The sequence below is a fragment of the Falco cherrug genome, chromosome 11 (assembly GCF_023634085.1).
Source record: "Falco cherrug isolate bFalChe1 chromosome 11, bFalChe1.pri, whole genome shotgun sequence".
Taxonomy (NCBI): domain Eukaryota; kingdom Metazoa; phylum Chordata; class Aves; order Falconiformes; family Falconidae; genus Falco; species Falco cherrug.
Window position 1 is genome coordinate 23,228,476 of NC_073707.1, and position 18,347 is coordinate 23,246,822.

An 18,347-nucleotide genomic window follows, 5' to 3' on the forward strand; every position below is an offset into this window, starting at 1 on the left:
GGTGCATCCACAGCTGTGCTGGGAGGTGGGCGAGAGAGTGGCCCTCTCGGGGGAAGACTTCTCATTCTTTCACAGGAGCCCAGCTTTTGGGGCAGGGAGGTGTTGCAAAAAGACTTCGAGATTAGCTCTGTCAGGATTGGCACGGTAAGAAAAAGCTTAAACTAAATATTTCCATTCCTGACCTGGATTCTTCTTTCCAGGTATGCTGGCTTTTACCACAGAGCTCCAAGCATGAGCAAGTGACAGTCTTCCAAGAGCTGGTGTGGAAACATGGGAGAGCCTCATGCCTCTTACAACTTCTGCTAACCTGAGGTCCTCCCTTGAAATTTTTTTTTTTTTTTAATATCAGATTCTTTACCTAGTCTAGCAGTGCTGCCCAGATAATTGCTAGCAACGCCTACAGGACTCTTTCATGCATGAGGAGGCTATTTAGCTCATGCCTGTGTGCCTGAGGAGCTTGGCTCTGTTCTCTAGAAGATCTCTCTGGCTCCTCTTCCTACGGCAGGTGAGTCTGGTGCTGAGGGCTGGTGATCTACTCTCATGCCCCATGCAGGCCCACGGTGTGGTTCTTCCCTGCACTTGTTCCTTCTAATCCAGGACAGTGCAAGGCGGTTCTGGCCCTCCCTGGTGGTGGGTGTTGCCCAGGCTCCATCCACCCCAGCTTTGCTCTCGGCCACAGCTCCAGGAAACTGCTGATGGAGATGGTTCCTTGGCGCCCCTTGGGTGCTGGCAAGGTTTCCAGAGGGGAAGCCAGTCAGCCCAGGATCGCTGCAGCACCGAGGCAAGTCCTAGGGGCTGGGATCACAGTGCTGGTGACTGTAGGCGAGAGAGGGATAGAGTCCAGGGAGAGAGAGGATGGGGAAGGAACCACAGAGCCAAGGGGCTGTTGGAGTTGATACCGTGGCCTCTTCAACTGTGCACGTATGTGGAAAGGAGGATGCTCATGCAGAGCAGAGGAGGGAGCCTGCTTGGTGAGGAAATGAGGCTGGGGAACTTGAAGGCACCCAGCGCCCAGGTGTAGGGGGTGGTTGTTGCATGGTGACAAGGGGTTTGGAGGGAAGTCACAGCTGGAGGGGAATTGGGGTGGGAGGTAATGTGCTCCTCTTGTGCAGCAGAGTCCCTGTATGGGCTGGTCATCAGAGACAGAGCACGGGGAGTTCAAAGGAGTCTGGACACGGGAGGACAGGGTGGAACAGGATACGCTTCATGTTCTGTAAGCTGTACTCAAGGGACATGTAGTACGAGGAGCGTGGGGAGGGCTGGAAGGTGTGTGAGAGAGGACCAGGGCTGCAGAGGTGGGAGGCCTGGGGGGCGTGCATGAGAAGCAGTGGAAGCGGTGGGACCCAGGAGCACGTGTGGCACAGGAATGAAAAGTGTGAAGCAGCATCAGTGGGTGCAAGAGGGGATGAAGGCTGAATGGGGTGGGAGCCCAGGAGGGGTGCGTGCCGGTGAGGACGGGGGCTGTGGGCGCGCGGCGGGCACGAGGCTGTATATAAGGGGGCGCGGATGTAAAGCAAAAATCCGAACCCGCGCACGGGCAGCGGGGCTTTGCCGGCCCGGGGGGCGCACGCCCAGGTGGGGGGCGGCGGCGGGCGCGTGGGCCGGGGGAGAGGGGCGGATGGCGCCGGGGGTGGCTCCAGCTGCGGGGGGCGCCTACCGGCGCGGGAGCTGGCGGGGTCTGGCTCGGGGCTGGGCCGAGCCCTGAGCCCCCGTCCCGGGCTGCCGGCTCCCGGCTGCGGGCTGGGTGCGCGGCGCGGCCCCCCGCGGGGCGCCGGTTCCGGTTCCGGCGGAGCCGGGGCGGCGGGCGGGGGCGGAGCCGCCGGAGCCCGAGCCTGCGCTCTGCGGCCGGGCGGCGCTGGGACCCGGAGAACAAGGGGCGCGGGGGGACCGGGCGCGCGGGGCCGCAGCCGGGCCGGGGCCGAGGCGGGGCGGGGGCCGGGCCGGGCCGGGCGGGGACCGGGGCCGAGGCGGCGGCCGGGGGTCGCGGGCCGCGCCGCGGGCGGAGGAGGGGAGGCGGCGGAGGCCTGGCGGCCGGGCAGGGGCGCCATGGCGGCGGCCGAGACCAAGATCATTTACCACCTGGACGAGCAGGAGACGCCGTACCTGGTGAAGCTGCCGATCCCGGCCGAGCGCGTCACCCTCGGCGACTTCAAGGGCCTCCTCAACCGCCCCAACTACAAGTTCTACTTCAAGTCCATGGACGACGACTTCGGGTGAGCGCGGACCCGGGCCCGGCCCGCCGCCGCCGGGGGGGAGCCCCCCGTGCCCACGCGCGGAGGGCGGGCTCGCGGGGGGGGGGGGGGGGGGGCTGCTCGGGCCTCCTGGGGACACCCGCCCCGCACGCTGCTGGGGCCGGCTGCCCCCCTCCCCCCCCCCCCACGCCCGGGGGGGCTGGGACCCCCGGGGCCGGGCGGTGCCCTTCGGGACGGCGGCCCCTCGTGCCGGTCTGGGGAGGGGGACCCGTGTCCGCCCGCCACCCCTACTGCCTTGCCTTGGAAGGGGGCAGGGATGGTCATCGCCCCCCCCATCCTGTCCCCCTGTCCTTGCCCCCTGTCGGGGGGAGGGCACCCTCGCGTGCACCCCATCCAGGGGCGCGAGCATCCCCAGCTACTTCACCTGGGGGGGCGGGCTGGGAGCGATACCCACCCGTGCACCTTCTCTGGGGCCGGTGGTCCCTGTGTGCTGCCTCTGGGGACAGTCCCCCATCCTCCCTTCCCCCACCCCCCCCTTCTCCCGTTAGTTCTGGGGGCAGCTGCCCCGCCCCCCCTCCCTCCTCCCCCCCCAGCTCGCTCCTCTGTGGGGGAGCTGGTGGTATTCTCTGGGCACCTTCTCCAGGGCTGCACCCTTATGTCTGCCAGAGGCACCCTGGAGGACACCATCACCCCGTCTGAGGATCACCCCCTCCCCGTGCTCATGATGTTTGGGTAGCGCTTTGCCAGTGCAGCCCACCCTGGGGGTGTATAGGGGTGGTGTCCCCCCACGTATCCTACTTGGGATTGTTATTCTCCATCTAAAGGGCCTAGGCATCTCCCACTGTGCCTGCCCGGGGAGGGCTGCCCCTTGTTCCCTCAGCCAAGAGGGTGCAGGGGTAGTGCCTCCTCCATCAGCCGTTCCCAGAGAGTGGATTTGGGGACAGTTTTGTTCTTCCGCCATCCATTTTGGGGAGGACCATCCATTTTGGCAGCTTTGTTCTCCGTATCTCATCTTTGGGAAGAATGGGTAAAGGGGACCAGCTTTCTCCTCCTGTGCCTCCGTGGAGAAGGAGGGAGAGCTCTCCACATGCTGCCCATCTCTGGGCAAGTGGTGTGTGCAAGACCCGCTGTGCGAGGTACACGTTCCATCTTCAATGTAAGATGTCCCACGCTCGATCTCTGAGATGGGTCTCTATAGAAAAGGGGCGCTGCCCTGCCTCACATCCCATCTTCAGGGCAGCTCTCTTTCAACATTGGTATTTTCATCACTTATTTTGTGATGATGCCCTTTGGTTTCTTCCATCATGTGTGGCTGTTTGGAGGTGAGGAGGTATACTCTGTCCCTTGTTTGGACAGTTGTACGCACTAGTCTTCTGGAGAGCCCTTGCTGTCTCCTACCTTTGTAAAGTCAGTGACCACTCTGCGGAGCAAGTACCCTGTGAAGCCGGCTCTCTGTAGGACCCTTTGTCCTCAGTTTTTGTCCAGCATCTTCCTACATCTGTATTTCCTCTAGCCTTTTTGAGGATCTCTGTTTCCATCCTGGGAAAGTAGCTTCTTTGGCTTCCGTAATGTGTGACCCTTTACCATTCTGGGCACTTTGGTATTTGAAAGATTTGCGTGATCCTCCTTCCTCTAGATTTGTTTGTCCCTTTGAAGATTTAAGTGTTTACAGTATGGAGGCTGGGACTGTAAAAAGCTTTCAGTTTTGTAGTCTTCCTAGTGTCATCTTATTGCGCCAAATACCTCCCTAGGCTGTGATCTTGGCTCATACCCTACGTTGAACAGGGCTGGGCCTGTTCAGGGCTTGGATGGAGATCGGTGTGGCTGCCTCAGCAGGGGGTGCTCTGCCCTCTGCAGCCAAATTATCCCAGTGCCCAGGTTCCCGTTAGCTTGGGAGGTGCCAGCTTTCAGATGAGGCTTGAAATTTGGAGTCACTCCTTTGACCACAGTCTGGGACGCTTTGCCTCCCTAAATTCCTCCTGACCAAGTGGAGAGCTTTGGTCCTCAGAAGCTTCTCCGCTCTCTCCAGGCAAAGAAGTCTCCAGCCCTCATTTTCCATAAATTTCCAAGGCAGTATCAGTTGTCTGTGGATCATTTCCTGTCCCTCAGCTGTTGAGTAGCGTTGGGTGCTATGGAACAGCTGCCTCTCCGTGTCTCGGAGGGGACCGTGTTCATTGGTGGGAGAAGCGAATTCTCCGTGCATGCTGTTTGTAAACAAATGCTTCGGGATCCTTTGAAATGTTGTTCTTGAAGTGAATTCAAACTTGTCTTGAATGAAACATTGCCATGTGGGTGGGAGAGTGTCTGCGTAACTATAAACAAAGTTTAGTAATAAATAGCAGCGTCTCGCATTGGGAAGAGGGGTCTGGTGGCAGCAAAGTTCTGTGCTGTGCCTTTTCATCCTCCTCTGTTTCTTTAAGGCTCCACAAGAGGAGGCAGATGGTAGATTAATGAAACTCGGCAATAAAGCAGTGTAGGGAGTTGTTGTGGATGCTAGCAGGGAGAGGGGAAAATCACTCAGGAAGACACAGCGAGTTTAGTTGCGTCAGAAATGCACGGGGATGAGATTTTTGTTGGGACTGATTCAGCTGATTCTTCTGGGAAGAGTGAACTTCTCTGGAAGGGAAGGTGTAGCTGAGGGGGGTCGGAGGCTGCGTGTAGGCAGCCTGTTCCTTGGCAAAGTCCTGTGTAATGAGTTGTGCAGTTGGAGCCAGCGTGTGGCAAGGCCTTGTGTGGAACAGAGGAGAGAAAGCCTCTCACGGTGCCACCATGGATGTCCCATCAGGAAAGCTGGTTTTGCTCCTTTCCGGAGAGCTGAAGAATGTGCTGGTGGTTAGCTGGAGCATGGTGGGGAACAGCCAGAGCAGTCCAGCTGCAGCCTTGTCGCCGAGAAGCCCTGCAGCCCCAGGCACCATTCAAAATAGAATCACAGAATCGTTTAGATCGGAAAAGACCTTTAAGATCATTGAGTCCAACCAAAATATTTCATGATCCCTGGTAGCTGGTGTCCAGGAGAAAGCAAACCATTGGTCTGCAGGGAGAGACGGGGACAGACGGACAGGAGCCATCTCAGCTGCTTGACTGTAAATGCTCGGGCAGTTAGTGAAAACCAGGAGGAGTTTAACAATGGCTGTATTCAGAAGCTGTGTGCCAAGGAAGGGCATTGCGCTCTCACACGTGTATCCCTCTCGGCCCCTTCCCCCAAGATGCCCTCTGCCCAGCGTGGAGGGTGGCCTGCTTTGTGCTGGCAGTTTCAGAGCTGGGCTGGTTTTTGTCACTTGTGCAGTATCCAGAGGTAGTACCCAGGGTAAAGCCCCTTCATGAAAGAGATGAGCCATTAACAGTGGATGGCTTTTATGCCAGCTGATCGAGGAGGAGACCTGCAGATCCCGATGGCTCATGCTTTTTGTCAGTGACTGGACCTTTTGCAGGATCCCTGTGGCATAAGACTAAGTTTTCCTCTCGTCAGGAGTAGAGGCATCTCACCTTCCAGGGTCAGCTGCAGCAAGACATGGTCCAGCGTTTCCTCTCACCTCTGTTGCCCAGACTGAATCTGTTTCTCCCTTTTCCTTCTCTTTCCAGGCTGTGGATCTCCAGCCTGGCATTCCCTTCAGCTCACCCCATCCCCAAGGCAGTATTACAGCCGCAGTCTTGGTGTGTGGGATTTTTCATTCTTTTGTTTATCTTGTTAATATTTGTTTGCTCTGAGAATCAGGGTGGTGATGGAGCAGCTTCAGTGTTTACATCTCCTTGGAAATGTGAACTGAGGCTCCCCTGGGTGGCTGTGGAGTTGTCGGGTTATGCCGGGAACTAATCCTAGTCAAAGCGCTCAGCCCCAAATTAAGATGACCCCAGAATGGTGTCACCTCTAGGTGGGAAGGAGGAGAAATGAGATTTCATGCACCTGATCCTGGGGAGAGGAGCTGTGAGCAGCAGGAAGGCTGCAGGGTTTCGTCACCTGGTGTACCCGATGTGTAGTGGGCTACAGCTGCAAATGGAGAATCCAGCCTGAGCCCAGCAGTGTGGAGCACGGCGCAGGGTGCAGACATTTGTGCCCTTGTTAGCTTTGTGTATTGCTGATCCCAGGGCCTGGAGATCTGTGGAGCAGCTAAAGCAGGCTGATGGTGGAAATACGGCAATGTATAGATACGGTACACTCTTCTTGGACCTGAGATACTTTGTGTGGATGTGCCTCACTGTGAAGTGTGGAACTACCCTTAGCCTGCTAACCTTGCCCTCATCAGAGAAGGAGGGCGTTCTTTTTCTACAGCTTGAGGCTTTTTATTCAGCATTTTACAGGTGAGATCTGTGTGCTGGTCAGCAGGAGAGCACCATAGATCGGTGCAGTGCTATGACTGCTTGCGAGACCCATGTTCTCCATCAAGCCACCCACAGGTTTTTCATGGGGTTTTGAACAGACTTTTCCATTTCTGTCTTTTTTGTTCCTGTAAAATAGAAATTCTACCAGTGCTCCTGTGCCTTGTTTTGTCCACTTGACACTGTGAGTTTCTTGGGCAAAGATTTGTGTGGATCTTACTGTGGGAGAGCTCTCGGTTCTGTAAAAGTGCTGCAAGAACAGTATTGTAAATTCTCCTGGGTACCTGTGTTGTTGGGAAGGGAACAACTGTGCTGATGGTCTGTGGTAGTCTGTAGTATGCTGGGATGCGGGCTTCAGTGATGTGTAAAGTGTTGCCTCCTGCCCAAGTCCATCGTGAGAAGCATACCTGTCTCTGGGCAGCAGGGATCTTCTCGCCAGCTGGTTGTGTGCGTGTTCGCCCCAGCTGCACTACAGGTTTGACTTTTCATCTGGCCAGGTGACTGGTACAACTCTGAAGATATTCTTACATCAATTGAAATGTAGTTTCTTTTGGCTCGTTTCTTGCTTGTAATTGATGCTGCTCATTTTCTGTCAATCGAAAGGTGTTCCCATAGGGGTGTGCTAAAGTTTAGATTAAACTTTTCAAAGCAGTTTCTGTTAAAGGAGTGCAGTTTGTGCATCCAGGTAAGTCCTCAGCACCTGGCTTGAAGTTCTATCTCATCTTTCCATGCCTTCTGGAATCCCTGAACGTTTGAATTTCATCTGCATGTGGAGAAAGCACTTGGGTGATCATTTTGCATATCTCCACTTCACCTGGCCACCTCTCCTTTTCCAGGCTGGAGAGCAGAAAGGCCTGCTTCTCCTGCAAGGGGACCATCCCTCCCTCTCCATCTCACCTACTTGTTCTGCATTGCTGGGAGGACACCAGCAATTCGTGGTGGGGTGCTGCTCCTCCCGCTGCTGCTGGTTTCTCCCTCTCGCAGGTCTCAATGCCGGTTTTAACTTCAGAGCTGTGGTGAGTGATTCCTAGGTCTCAGCTGTCAAATGAAAATCGGTATTATTAATCACTAGCCCAGTATCTAATCCAAACCTGCTTAATTATCACCTGCTCTCCAAAGCCGGGTATGAGGCAGTGATTAGGGCAACACTCTGGAGGCAGAACAAAACGGGTGCTGCTGGAATTCCCAGTGCAGGGGTCAGATGCCGTTGGTATTTGGCGACCTCATCTCCTGCACATGTGCATGGGGAAATGCGTTGACGCTCACTGAAAGGCTGAGTGATTTATTTTTATTGCAGGGTCTTTTTGAAAGTGATGCCAGCAGTGACTGTCCTTCTGGCTGAAAGTGTTTGGAGCCGGGGAAGGGATTCTAAACTTAATAAGCAGTGTCAGTCCCTGAGCAGTGGTGAGCCGCTGGCATGGTGCCTCTGCTTTTCATGCCAGCTCTTTGTAGCACGAGTTGGGGGAGTTGTTTTATTTTGATTTTTGGAACTTTTTAAAAAAAATATTAGTTGGAAACTTTGCTGTCTGCCTTGTGCCTTTGCCTGTCCCGTGCCCCTGACGTGGAGATTACTTCCATGTCAGCATGGATTTTGTGCAGGGAGAGGTTGGCAAGAGGTCTGTGAGCAAAAGGGCCTACAAAATTCCCTTGTGTGCTCACATCCTTTGTGGTGCTCCTGTCCAAGTGACAGCATTGACCCTGCTGTGAGGTAGCCATCGCTTTTCTCCATTTCCTGGCCAGTCCCTGTCCTTTCTGTGACATGTGAGAGGCCTCAGCACCCCATGTGTTGTGCTCCCTGCTCTAGAGGATGTGTGGTTCCCTGTCTGCTCGCATGAGATGTGCTGCTCTGATTAGCTAGGGTCCACTGGAGGTTATTTTTTGAATATTTTGCAAGTAGGTTACTGCAGCCCATGCCTCTGTCTCCTGAGCTGCTGAGGATTTGGCAGAGAGCTGCTAACCACTGTCTGCACTTGTGGTGGGAAGTTCCTGTAATGCTGCCCATGCTGGGGGGTGGCCCATCCGCACTGGAGCTGGTCCTGGCTGTAGCGGCTGCTGGAGGCTGTTTTCAACCGTTGTGGCGGTGGTGGTGGTGCGGGGGGCACAGCGGTGCCAGGGCTGGGGTGCAGATGGAGAGGTTGGTGGTATTTGCTCCTTCCCTGGTTTGTATTGTCTGCGCCAGGCAGTGTGTGTCCTGCTGTTTAGACCCAGCTATTACTGACTCCGTAGGTGTCCGGCTTTCTCTGTTGTGGTTGGAGCTGTGCTCCAAAGGCCACATTGGATGGCAGTCATAGCCTGGTTTCTTTGCCCAGGGGTGGTGTTCAGAAAGCCAAGTTAGCCAAATCGGGCTGCAGACCAATTTCCCTAAGGCCTTGTCTGTACTATGCAAACAATGAAGCTTTAAAACAGCTATTGAAGTTGTTTGCAGCTAGAGCTGGTCAGAATTTTTTTTTTTTTTTACTAAATGTATTTTCTCCCAAAATATGGTGTTATGTTGAAGCCAGCATTTTTCTTGGAGAGGTATTGTTTTCAATTACGTTTTTGATGGGAATGTTTCTTAATTTTAAGCCTCTTTTGTCATCTTTGAAAAAAAGAGAAAGAAAGGTCAAGAAAAACCTTTCCCCTTACATGAGAATGCAGCTGTTCTGATACAGTTCTGTGTTTTGAAACCATCTGGAGGACTCCAGTCCTCCAAATTCCTGCACAGAGCAAAAACCTACCTCTATGTGTCAGAAATGGCCGTGAAGTAAATCTGTGCGCCCTGACTGTCTGTGATGCAGCTGTGCTCCAGCGTGGTTCAGTCTCTGAGGTCAAGGCCCAACACTGTTAAAAGTGGCTCATAAACCACCATAATCTGAGTTGTGACCTGAGGATTGTTTGTTGTTACGGGATGGTGGTGGTGGCCCCACTGCTCGGTCTTCTGCTGAAGTTGTATTTCAGCGCGTTTCATCTAGAACTTGGCCATTTCTGAACCTCGGACCTAGTCTCACCCCCAGAGTGGGATCTTCTGGGTGGCGGCGCAAGGAGTGATGCTCCTTCCTGCGTGGCTACGGTGAGAGCAGGATGGGCAGCTGGGAAGGCAGTGTTTTATAATGGACTCTGAGAAAGAAGGGGCTGGCTGGCAGGGACAGAGGTAGATGGCCCATGAGCCCAAGGCCCGTGTGCTTGGAGTGCTGAGCCTTTAGTAAGTCCCTCTTCTCCAGCATGCTCCTGGTCTCCTCTACCAGGTCTCCCAGCTGGCAGACACATCTGGGTCTGCGGCCCTGTGGCCTGGACTCTTGAAGGTAGAGGTAGTTAGCCACCACCATGCCTTTCGGTACGCTCAGGGAAGGGCGCTCTGAGAATAAGCAAAGAAAATCTGGTTTCCCCTCCAGTTTTTCTGCTGCACAGATGTGTTTGGCTTTGGTCCTCTCTCAGGGTGTGCATCAGGCCCTCCATCTAGATTTGAAGGCTGTATATGTAGAGGTGTAGGGAGCATAGTTAAAATTCCTCAAGTCCTGTTTGAGTTCATGGTACTTAAAGTGGTGGGAAGTCTCTTCCATGTCTGCACAGCAGTTGCTGAACTGTTCTGAGCTGAGGGTATCTGCTGGAATTGGAGTGCTACTCCTCCACCCTTCACTACATCCAAATAGATACAACAATGTTGTTGTTTAGGATATTTGATCTCTGTAAAAGCCCATGAAGGAGACCTGGGCTTGCAGAACACAGCAGAGACTGTGCCTGCAGGAAATTGCCTTCATGTTGTCACACCAGCTTTGCATCGTGCTGCACATCTGATGAGGCAGCAGTCAGGGCTGTGTGTTTTTGGTGCTTCCTATTGATTTCCTGCCCTCTCCATCCCTTGTTTGTTATTCGGAGCCTGCCCTTCTGACCTGTGCTGGATGGATGGTGGTTTTCCAGAAGGGGGATGTGGCACCACGTGGCTGTGTTACTGTTTGTCTCGGTGGTGCTGGTTTGTTAGGCAGCAGCTGGCAAGTTAAATAAAACTTAATCCTGCTGGTGGCTGCTGTTGGAAATTTTTGGACCAAATCCTTTTGTGAAGGCTTTTTGGAAGGCGTTGAAGTAAGGTACAAATCTGGGAATTAGTCTAATCTCTGTGACTTTGCTTTGTCTATGTGCTTATCTATGTAATGCAGTGGTGGCCTTAGGAGAGTATGTGAGCTCTTGGGCTGTGAGTAACACTGTCTCCAAGGACTGCACTAGCTTGCAGAGCTGAAGTATTAGTATCTCCGTGAGCCCCTCCTCTGAAGCTCTTGGTTTCACTTGTTTCTATCGCTGTGTTGTTACTGCTGTAGCAGTGATATTGAGCCCATGCAGGAATGGGCTGGGATTCTCTGGAGGCTTTGGCAGGCAGAGATGCCTGGTGATGACCTTCCTGTGCCGTGTAATCCTGTATCACAGTGGAGGGTTGGGACTGTTGTGGTTGTTGTATCAGTTATTTATTAAAGGACATGTGGCAGAGGCATTGTTTTTCCAGTCACAGCTAGCTATTGAAGGCAGCAGAGGCAGCATTTGAGTAACCTGCTCCACTAAGTCATCTGTGTTGGTTATCCCCTCACCGGGGCATCTGTCAGTGTGTCTTGTTGGCTAAAATTTTCTATCTTGCAAGAACTGGAGGTAAAGAAGGTACAGTGAGCAGTAACTGAAGCACTGCAGTGGGAGTCCGTTCTGGTCCTGGCTGAAGATGCGAGTTGAAGCGGGGAAGGCTTCTTCACATGACTTGGAGCAGAGATCTGTTTCTGGGAGAGCTGGCACTGGCTGCTGTGTGGGAAGGTCTTTTCTCTGCTGGTTTTTGACCTGCCCCTAGGGTTTGGAGAGGAATTTATTTGCTACGTGGCCGCTCTGATCACTGGCAGCTGTCTCTGGGAATTCAGGGTCTGGGTAACAGAGGCTGTGGGGTTGTCCTTGTTTTCTGATGGCTGGCAGCTCCTGCCATGTACAGGCTGGTTCTGAGGACACTGAGGGTCTGCCAGAGGGTTCTGTGTTTTGGGAGCTCTGGCTCTGCATGGAGTAGCATAGCAGGGAATCTGGTGCTAGCACGTTAGCCTGCCCACTCGCTGGGCTTCAGCTTTTTCCCTCCCCATTGCACTGACCAGCTTGAGATTCATGGTCCTTTTGTGTCTCACCATCTGTGAGCAAATAGGTTGTCCCCTGTACACTGCAATGTGCAATGCCGCCGTTGTTGACAACCAGACCAGTGTCAGGAGCACGGTGACAAACGTGGCTTTGTGATCAGCAGGGCAGGGGCTCGGAGAAGGCTGCTGCTGTGCTGGTGGCTGTTAGCTGGTTGGCCCCAGGGCGCAGCAGCTTCTCAAATTGAAGCTTTTTTCCAGAAGCTGTGATGGATATGCAAACTCTGTACTTGTGTTTGCATACAGCTAACAAGCTGTCCCAGTTCATTCAGCCCTGCCTAGCTCAACCAGTATTTTAGTGCCTTTCACAGGGAGACTTGCCTGTGGGCCCAGCTGAAGCTGTGCTATACTGGGAGCCCATACAGGGCCTTAATGTAGAGAGTCTTGCCATTGCACTGTGTTCATCTGAATTTTTTCTCACTGGCTTTTGTAGCTCTCAGGAGAGTGGATTTTCTTCATGGGTCTAGCAGCACAGCTGAGTCCCTTATGGCAGACCTCCCAGTTGCCTTCGATCCAGAGCTAGTAAATGCACCTTTAGGTCCTGAAGGGGTTCCTGTGGGATGGATTTTTCTTCCAGAGTGAAAATGTTTTGTGTCAGCTGGGACCAGAAAGTGGGTTAGTTGGGGAAAACTTCTATTCCCTGCCCAGGCATCCTGGAAGTGGCAGAGGACTTGCAGGGTGGCAGCATCTGCTTCAGCTTAGTAGAGTGTGCTCTGCCTGGGTTTCCTTGGGGCAGCTCTGACTTAATGAATGCAGAGGTATGTGACATCTATACAGCGTGTGCATGTTGAGTCTAATGCATCTGAGTTGGGTCAGCCTCGTGCAGCACGTGTCCATGCTTCTGGATCCCCAGTGCAGAAGCATGGGAGCCCACTGCATCAGTCTCTTTTTTTTTTTCTTTTTTTTTTTCTTTTTTTTTTTTTCTGTGCTGATACTACAATGTGGGACACCACTGGAAAAATCTTTTGGTGCCTTCGTATGATGTTACTTTTGGAGAATTTGGGACCTGTGCTCTGATAGGAAGCTACATGGTATACATGCTTTCCCATGTAGAGGTGTGTATACTTGAGGTGGGGACTGTCTGTCCATGTTATCCGTAGGGACCAGGTGAGCTCCTGGTCAGTCAACATGTGGTGCTGTCACTAAGTGCCTGTGGTGACTTTACGTGTAACTAAAGAAAAGATGCTTTGCAGGAATTTGATGTCAGTATCACAGATAATTAGGAAGCTCAAAATCAGGGTCTTGTAACATATCAGCAGATCCACAGACGCAGGAAGTGGCCCTGTTGCAGTAGTAACTTGTGATGAGCCTTTCTGGGCTCCCATTCAGAATAGTTAATGTGTAGAGTGAGTAGTTCCACACAGTTGCCAAGCTCATGGGATATTTATAGGCTGCAGATAGGTTGTGCTGTCTTCCACTGCACCTCTCCATAGTTGAAAGACCTGGGAGTTGGTAGCTGTGGCTTTGAGACCCTCCGCAAGAGGAACGTTTCATATCCCGTGTGATGGTGACTTCTGGAGGTCACTGACTGTTATCCAGCCTTTGGTGCAGTTGTCAGAAATGGCAGGTGGGAAGGTTTTGAATGGTATGAACAGGGTCAGGCCCAGGAGTTCAGAGTGTCAAAGAGAAGCAGCAGCTCTGAGTTGGACTTGGTCCTGCAGAGGTCGGGTATAGTGCTGCAGTGATCCAAAGCCACTGTCCTCTTCTAAACTGTGGGGAGGCTTACCCTCTTGTTGAAAAGGCTGCTGATTCCTGGTGTAAAGGTGAGTCCCAGCAAGTTCTGTACATGGCACTTCACACAGACTATGGACTAATGCCAGTCATCACTTACAGCCAGGCTGCTGAAACAGAAAAACCTGGCTGCTTGTGGAAGACAGCTTCCTTCCAGATCAAGACCATGGCTTGTGCCCCATTTCAGTAAATCTCTGACACTCCTTTGGAGGAGTCCTAGGCAGGTGATGGTCTCCTGACTGCCTAGATATTGCTTTGTCCGGTGGAACATCCATCCAGTGTCAGGAAGGGGTCCCATGGACCATGGCTTTCATAAAGGAAGGGAAAACTAGTATTTTCATTGCTGAGAGTAAACCAGCAGCAGGATGGGAACAGCTCACATTTCCCCTGCTTCTTGGCTAATCACATTCCTTTTACAGTAATTGATTGGCTCCTGCTTTATGGCTCTCATCTGCTTTCTGGACCTCTAGTTGCGTGACTTGTGTGCCAGCACATGCTTGGTTTGGTTAGGACTGGAGCATCTTTCTTGTCTCTTTCTTTCAGCAGTTGAACAGTATTAGCTTGTTTGCTGGGTGCTGGCTGAAGAGGAAGCTTGGCTGGCCTAGTAAAGGATGCTTTGTAGGAGATTGCTCATTGTATTGTTCGAGGGCTTGGCCCTGCGTCTTGAAAGAAGTTTGGTGAAGATGACTGCTATTAGCTGAAATTAATGAAGTATATAAAAGGCTACTAAAACATGCTGTTTGCTGTCTCTCTGTACAGGGAATTTCTTGTACCGTCCCCTGCACTGACGCCATCAAAAGCAGGAGACCAGGTGAAACAGCTAGCCTTCCTCTACCTTTGGTTTTGTCTACTAGTAGATGTATCTAGGAGCTGATTGTTTAAACCATTGGTTTTCTCTAAGGTCTTCCTGGCTTGCTGACAATTTCCTGAGAGTGAAGTGAATATTTCAGGTTGTTCCAAAAATTAGCCAGGGCCCAAAGGTGAGGAAGAAAAAGAGCATGTATCCCTGTCCTAGCAATGGTCGGAAATGGTTCTTTTGAGCATTTGGATTCCTCATGCTGTCTCCTACCTCCTGCAGTTTAGAACCAGAGGGACGTAGCGTCGTCGTTTGTCCTTTTTCAGAGTGCTGCAATAGCCTGGGATCGGGGACAAAGTTCTTTCTTTGCCACCATGCAGCTGTTGTGACTCTGAAAGGCTGCTCTTTGCATGAGTCCTTCTCATTGTCTTTGGCAAATGTTTTGTGGTGGAACTTAGTTTTGAGCTTTATTAACTCCCTGTTGGTTTTATAGAAGTTCTCTCTATGTCTTATAGACACAGTTAGGAGAGGTGGTGTTGATGGTAGCCCAGCTGGATGTGAAAAGTAGGTGCAGTCATCTACAGCTTGTTACGCTTCAAGGCCCCTTCCCACCATGTAGGAGGTTGGGCTGGTTTAGTTGGGGGACTTTTGCAAAGTTGTTTGTGCTAGGAGAGAGTAATGTGAGCTGGTCAGTGTCTTGAGGGCAGGACGTGTGGAAGCTGCTTTGTCATCTCCTGGTGAAGATCTGTCATTAAATACAAATTAATTGTTAACAAGGCGGGGGAAGCGAGCCTCACTTCTCCTCCCCACAGACATGTGCCTCAGTCTGTGCCTTCCCAGACCTGCTCTGGTGGTGGCTGGGCAGCAGAAAGGTGCTGAGAGCAGGGAGCTGGTGCTGGGCAGGGCTGCTGTGCTGGGAGCCTGGGATAAGGGGGTGCTGGCGAGCAGACTGCTCTGTGGCAGCTCCCTGCTTGTCCAGGTGTGGAAGTCCAAGCTTTCAGACTTTTGTTTCCCACCCTCCCCCTCTTCCCGTTTTCCCCCTCTTCTCTCCTTGCTCTCCTGCTGAGTTGATGCTTTTCCAGGAATGAGCTGTACTGCTGGCCCAGCACATTCCACAGCAGCAGCGCTTTCTTGGCAGGAGCCTCGTTTGCTGTTAAAAAGCAGAACTGACTTGGCGTCCCTCAGCTGAGGGCCAGAAAAGGAAGGCCTGGTCCTGCCTTCCTCGCGGTGCATGCAGAGCCTTCACGGACATCACGGCCCTCTCTCTTGGCTGTTGTATATGTGCTAACACCACACCATACCCTCAACACCCTTTGGAGCCCTTTACAGCTCCTTGCTGTTGTCTTAATCAGTGTGAAGTCCCTAGGCATTGCAAGAGGGGCTGTTGCTTTTCTAGCCAGCCTAGAAAGGGCTGAATGACTTCTGTGGAGCTGCAAGGAGTTCCCTGGCACCTATCCATAAGCTTCTTGGTAAGGTGGTGGTGTGCCCTTTGTGTTTTGCTGCTAGCAGTAGCTGGGTAAGCCCTTTTTCCACCTTTCTGTACAGTTCCCTTCTCTGTGTCAGCGGGTGCTGCTGTGTTGCAGCTCTGCATTGTGGGCTTTTCCTGCCGGCCATGTCCAGATGGAGCCAAGTGTCACAACAGAACAAGCCTCCTCTGGTTTGCTTGCTGTCTCTGAACATTCATGTGAACCATAGCAACAGCATCAGGGATTTTACCTTGTCTCATACACATTTCTCTGTTTGGCAGGGACTTCCTTGGGCCTGTTTCCTAACCCACCTTGAATTCAAGCCCAGCTTTTGGTCACTGTTCTGTCTGTGGATTTACCTCTGTTCCTCTGAAGGTCTTTTCTGCAGACATGTAACCTCAAATCTTTGTTTCTCACAATGAGCCCTTGCACTTGTCTTGTATCCTTGCATTGGGCTGTGCAAGCTCTTAGGGTTGTTGAGGAGCTGAAACTGATCTACCAGGGTGAAGAGCCTGGCTGGGCTTCTGCTGGGAGTTCCCGTTTGTCCTGATTTCCAATTCAAAGAGCCTGAAAGTGTCACTGAACCTTTGGGGGCCTGGAGAATGCTTGCTTTGATGATGTCTCTAAATGTCCTTCTGGGGGTTGGAAGCATCGCTTGGGCAGGGCGGGTCGGAGGCCAGGCCTGTTGGGCTTGTTTGCAGAGCAGTGCTGCAGCCAGATGGTCACTCGGAGATCAAGGCAGGAGGGGCCGCCTGGGCTCTTGGGCTCACTTCGAAATCAAAGTCTGTAGCTTTGCTTTGATAAGTGCTGCTCCCGGGCAGGCCTGTGAGGTCGGGTAGCTCGTTCCTAAATGCCATTCCTTTTCCAGTCTTTGGGCTAGATGAACAGGAGGTCTGTCCTGTGTCATCTGCCACCCAGTGATGCCGGTAGGACTGAGTGCAGGTCCAGCTGGAGCCAAGCATCTCCTGGACAGGGGTGTTGTGGTTGTCCTGGTGTGTGTCCAGTGGAGTGATTTCAAGTGTGTTGATGAGGGGTTGCTGTGGAAAACAGGTGCCATCTTAGATGTCTGTTTGGCCCCTGCCTGAGTGACAGTGGGGGGAACGTGCGGAGGCTGTGGGGCAGTAGTGGTGAGCATGGTTGAGCGAGGCTGTAGAGATTACAGCCTAAAAATAAAGGAGACTCTTGCTGTGGTTTCACTCATGGGCGCAGTGTCCCTGCTTCTGAGGAGAGTGGGTAGTAGCTTGAAATGGCGTGACCTGCTCCCCGAGGAACCCTAGTAAAGCTCCCTTGATTTGTTAGGAGAACGGAGGTGGCCTTTCATGCTCAAATGCAGAGCTGTGTTATCATTTTGTTAGCAGGACAGCTGGTTTGTACTTCTTGATTCTTAAAGCACCCCAGGTAAAGACAGTGCTGCAAGGGAGCTCATGTTCACACAGCATGTGGGGACAGACAGGAGCACAGCAGCTCTTCTGGGCAGGAGGGTCTGAACAAAGCCACCTACAAGTCTGTGTGTCTCTTCTTACCCTGTGCTACAGCATTAGAGGAGCAGTGGAGCCCTGTGTGGGGGCTTGGGAGGGACATTAAATGCGAGAGTGATGGTCTCTGTTTACGCTCCGAGAGCCCTTTTCACCCCGGTGCACCATGCAATTTGTATCCTGTGTACTGCTCCTCCTCGCGCAGGGGGTAAAAATAAAGTGAAGAAGACGCAAAGAATGCCCTGGCTTACGGACACAGACAACTCAAATCCTCTCATCCTGTTTGATGCGTGCTTTTTGCCTCCAAAGCCCAAGGTCTCGCCAATACACGTGTGGTGTTGGCGTGTGTATTCTTTGGTTGGGCCTTGTAGCCCTTGAGGGGATTATATCCCCATGGGAAGCACACGTGTCATGTCTGGGCTTAGTCGTAACAGGCGACTGTTTCCCATCTGAAATCTCAGCTTTGTTGGACAATTGCTGTGTCCGGTTTTGTCTTCTGGTGAAATGACTGCAGAGCTCATCCCTGCAGCCCCAGCATTTGATCTTGCAGAAGAGGGGAGGATATTGCTCTAGAGCTGGGAGATGCTCACATTTGGATAGTAACACATGGAGGTGCTTCCTTTTGCTATGCAGCAATTATTAATTTGGAGACAAGACATCTCTGCCCTAAGGGGTGTGTACTATAGATGGTGAAAATGAGATCACATTTCTGGTGTGTAAATCCCTGAAGCTTGTGCTATTGGGTAGAAACGTCTCCTGATGGTTTTTTTGTTTTCTTTTTTTCTTCTTATGGGGGCTGTTAAGCTCAGAGGAGTGACCTACCTAATCTGCACTTTTGGGAGATTGTAGTAGAAGATTAAGTTTAATGTTGATTTTCTGGGCTTTGCAATGTTGGAAAAAACGTCTCTGTTGTGTAAAGTTCGTTCTTCTTAATAATCAGACTAAACAAAGGAAAAGATCTTACTGGTTTTCATTAGCTTTACATCTTTTTAGCGTGAAATTGTCACTGTTCAGTGTTCTTCCCAATCTTGGCACCTCCCTAGTAACAAACTCCTTTTCATTCTGGCCACTGAGCTGTCTAACATGCTTGAGGGGGTCCCCTTCCCTCACCTCCCTTGGTACTTCCCCCCCACCCCAAACACCAGATTCAGCTTTTCAGATCACTGCCATGTCCCGTGGTCGATCCTCTCCAAGTATCCTCCCCGTTGTGAGCCCTTGGATGGACAAGTTGAGGGACGGGA

General features: G+C 52.4%; 1 protein-coding gene across 6 annotated transcripts in view; it reads left to right on the forward strand.

The window, feature by feature from the left end:
- Window positions 1–1,949: 1,949 nt before the first annotated feature.
- DVL3 (dishevelled segment polarity protein 3) overlaps window positions 1,950–18,347 on the forward strand; it is a 35,684-nt gene continuing 19,286 nt past the window's right edge. For 4 of the 6 annotated variants that reach the window (XM_055723309.1, XM_055723308.1, XM_055723312.1 and 1 more), the window contains exon 1: window positions 1,951–2,213. In XM_055723309.1, the coding sequence (XP_055579284.1) occupies window positions 2,047–2,213 (167 nt within the window). In that variant the 5' untranslated portion in view covers window positions 1,951–2,046. Of the gene's footprint in view, window positions 2,214–18,347 lie in introns of all 6 variants that reach the window. The other 2 variants (XM_055723307.1, XM_055723310.1) reach the window with 1 other exon arrangement.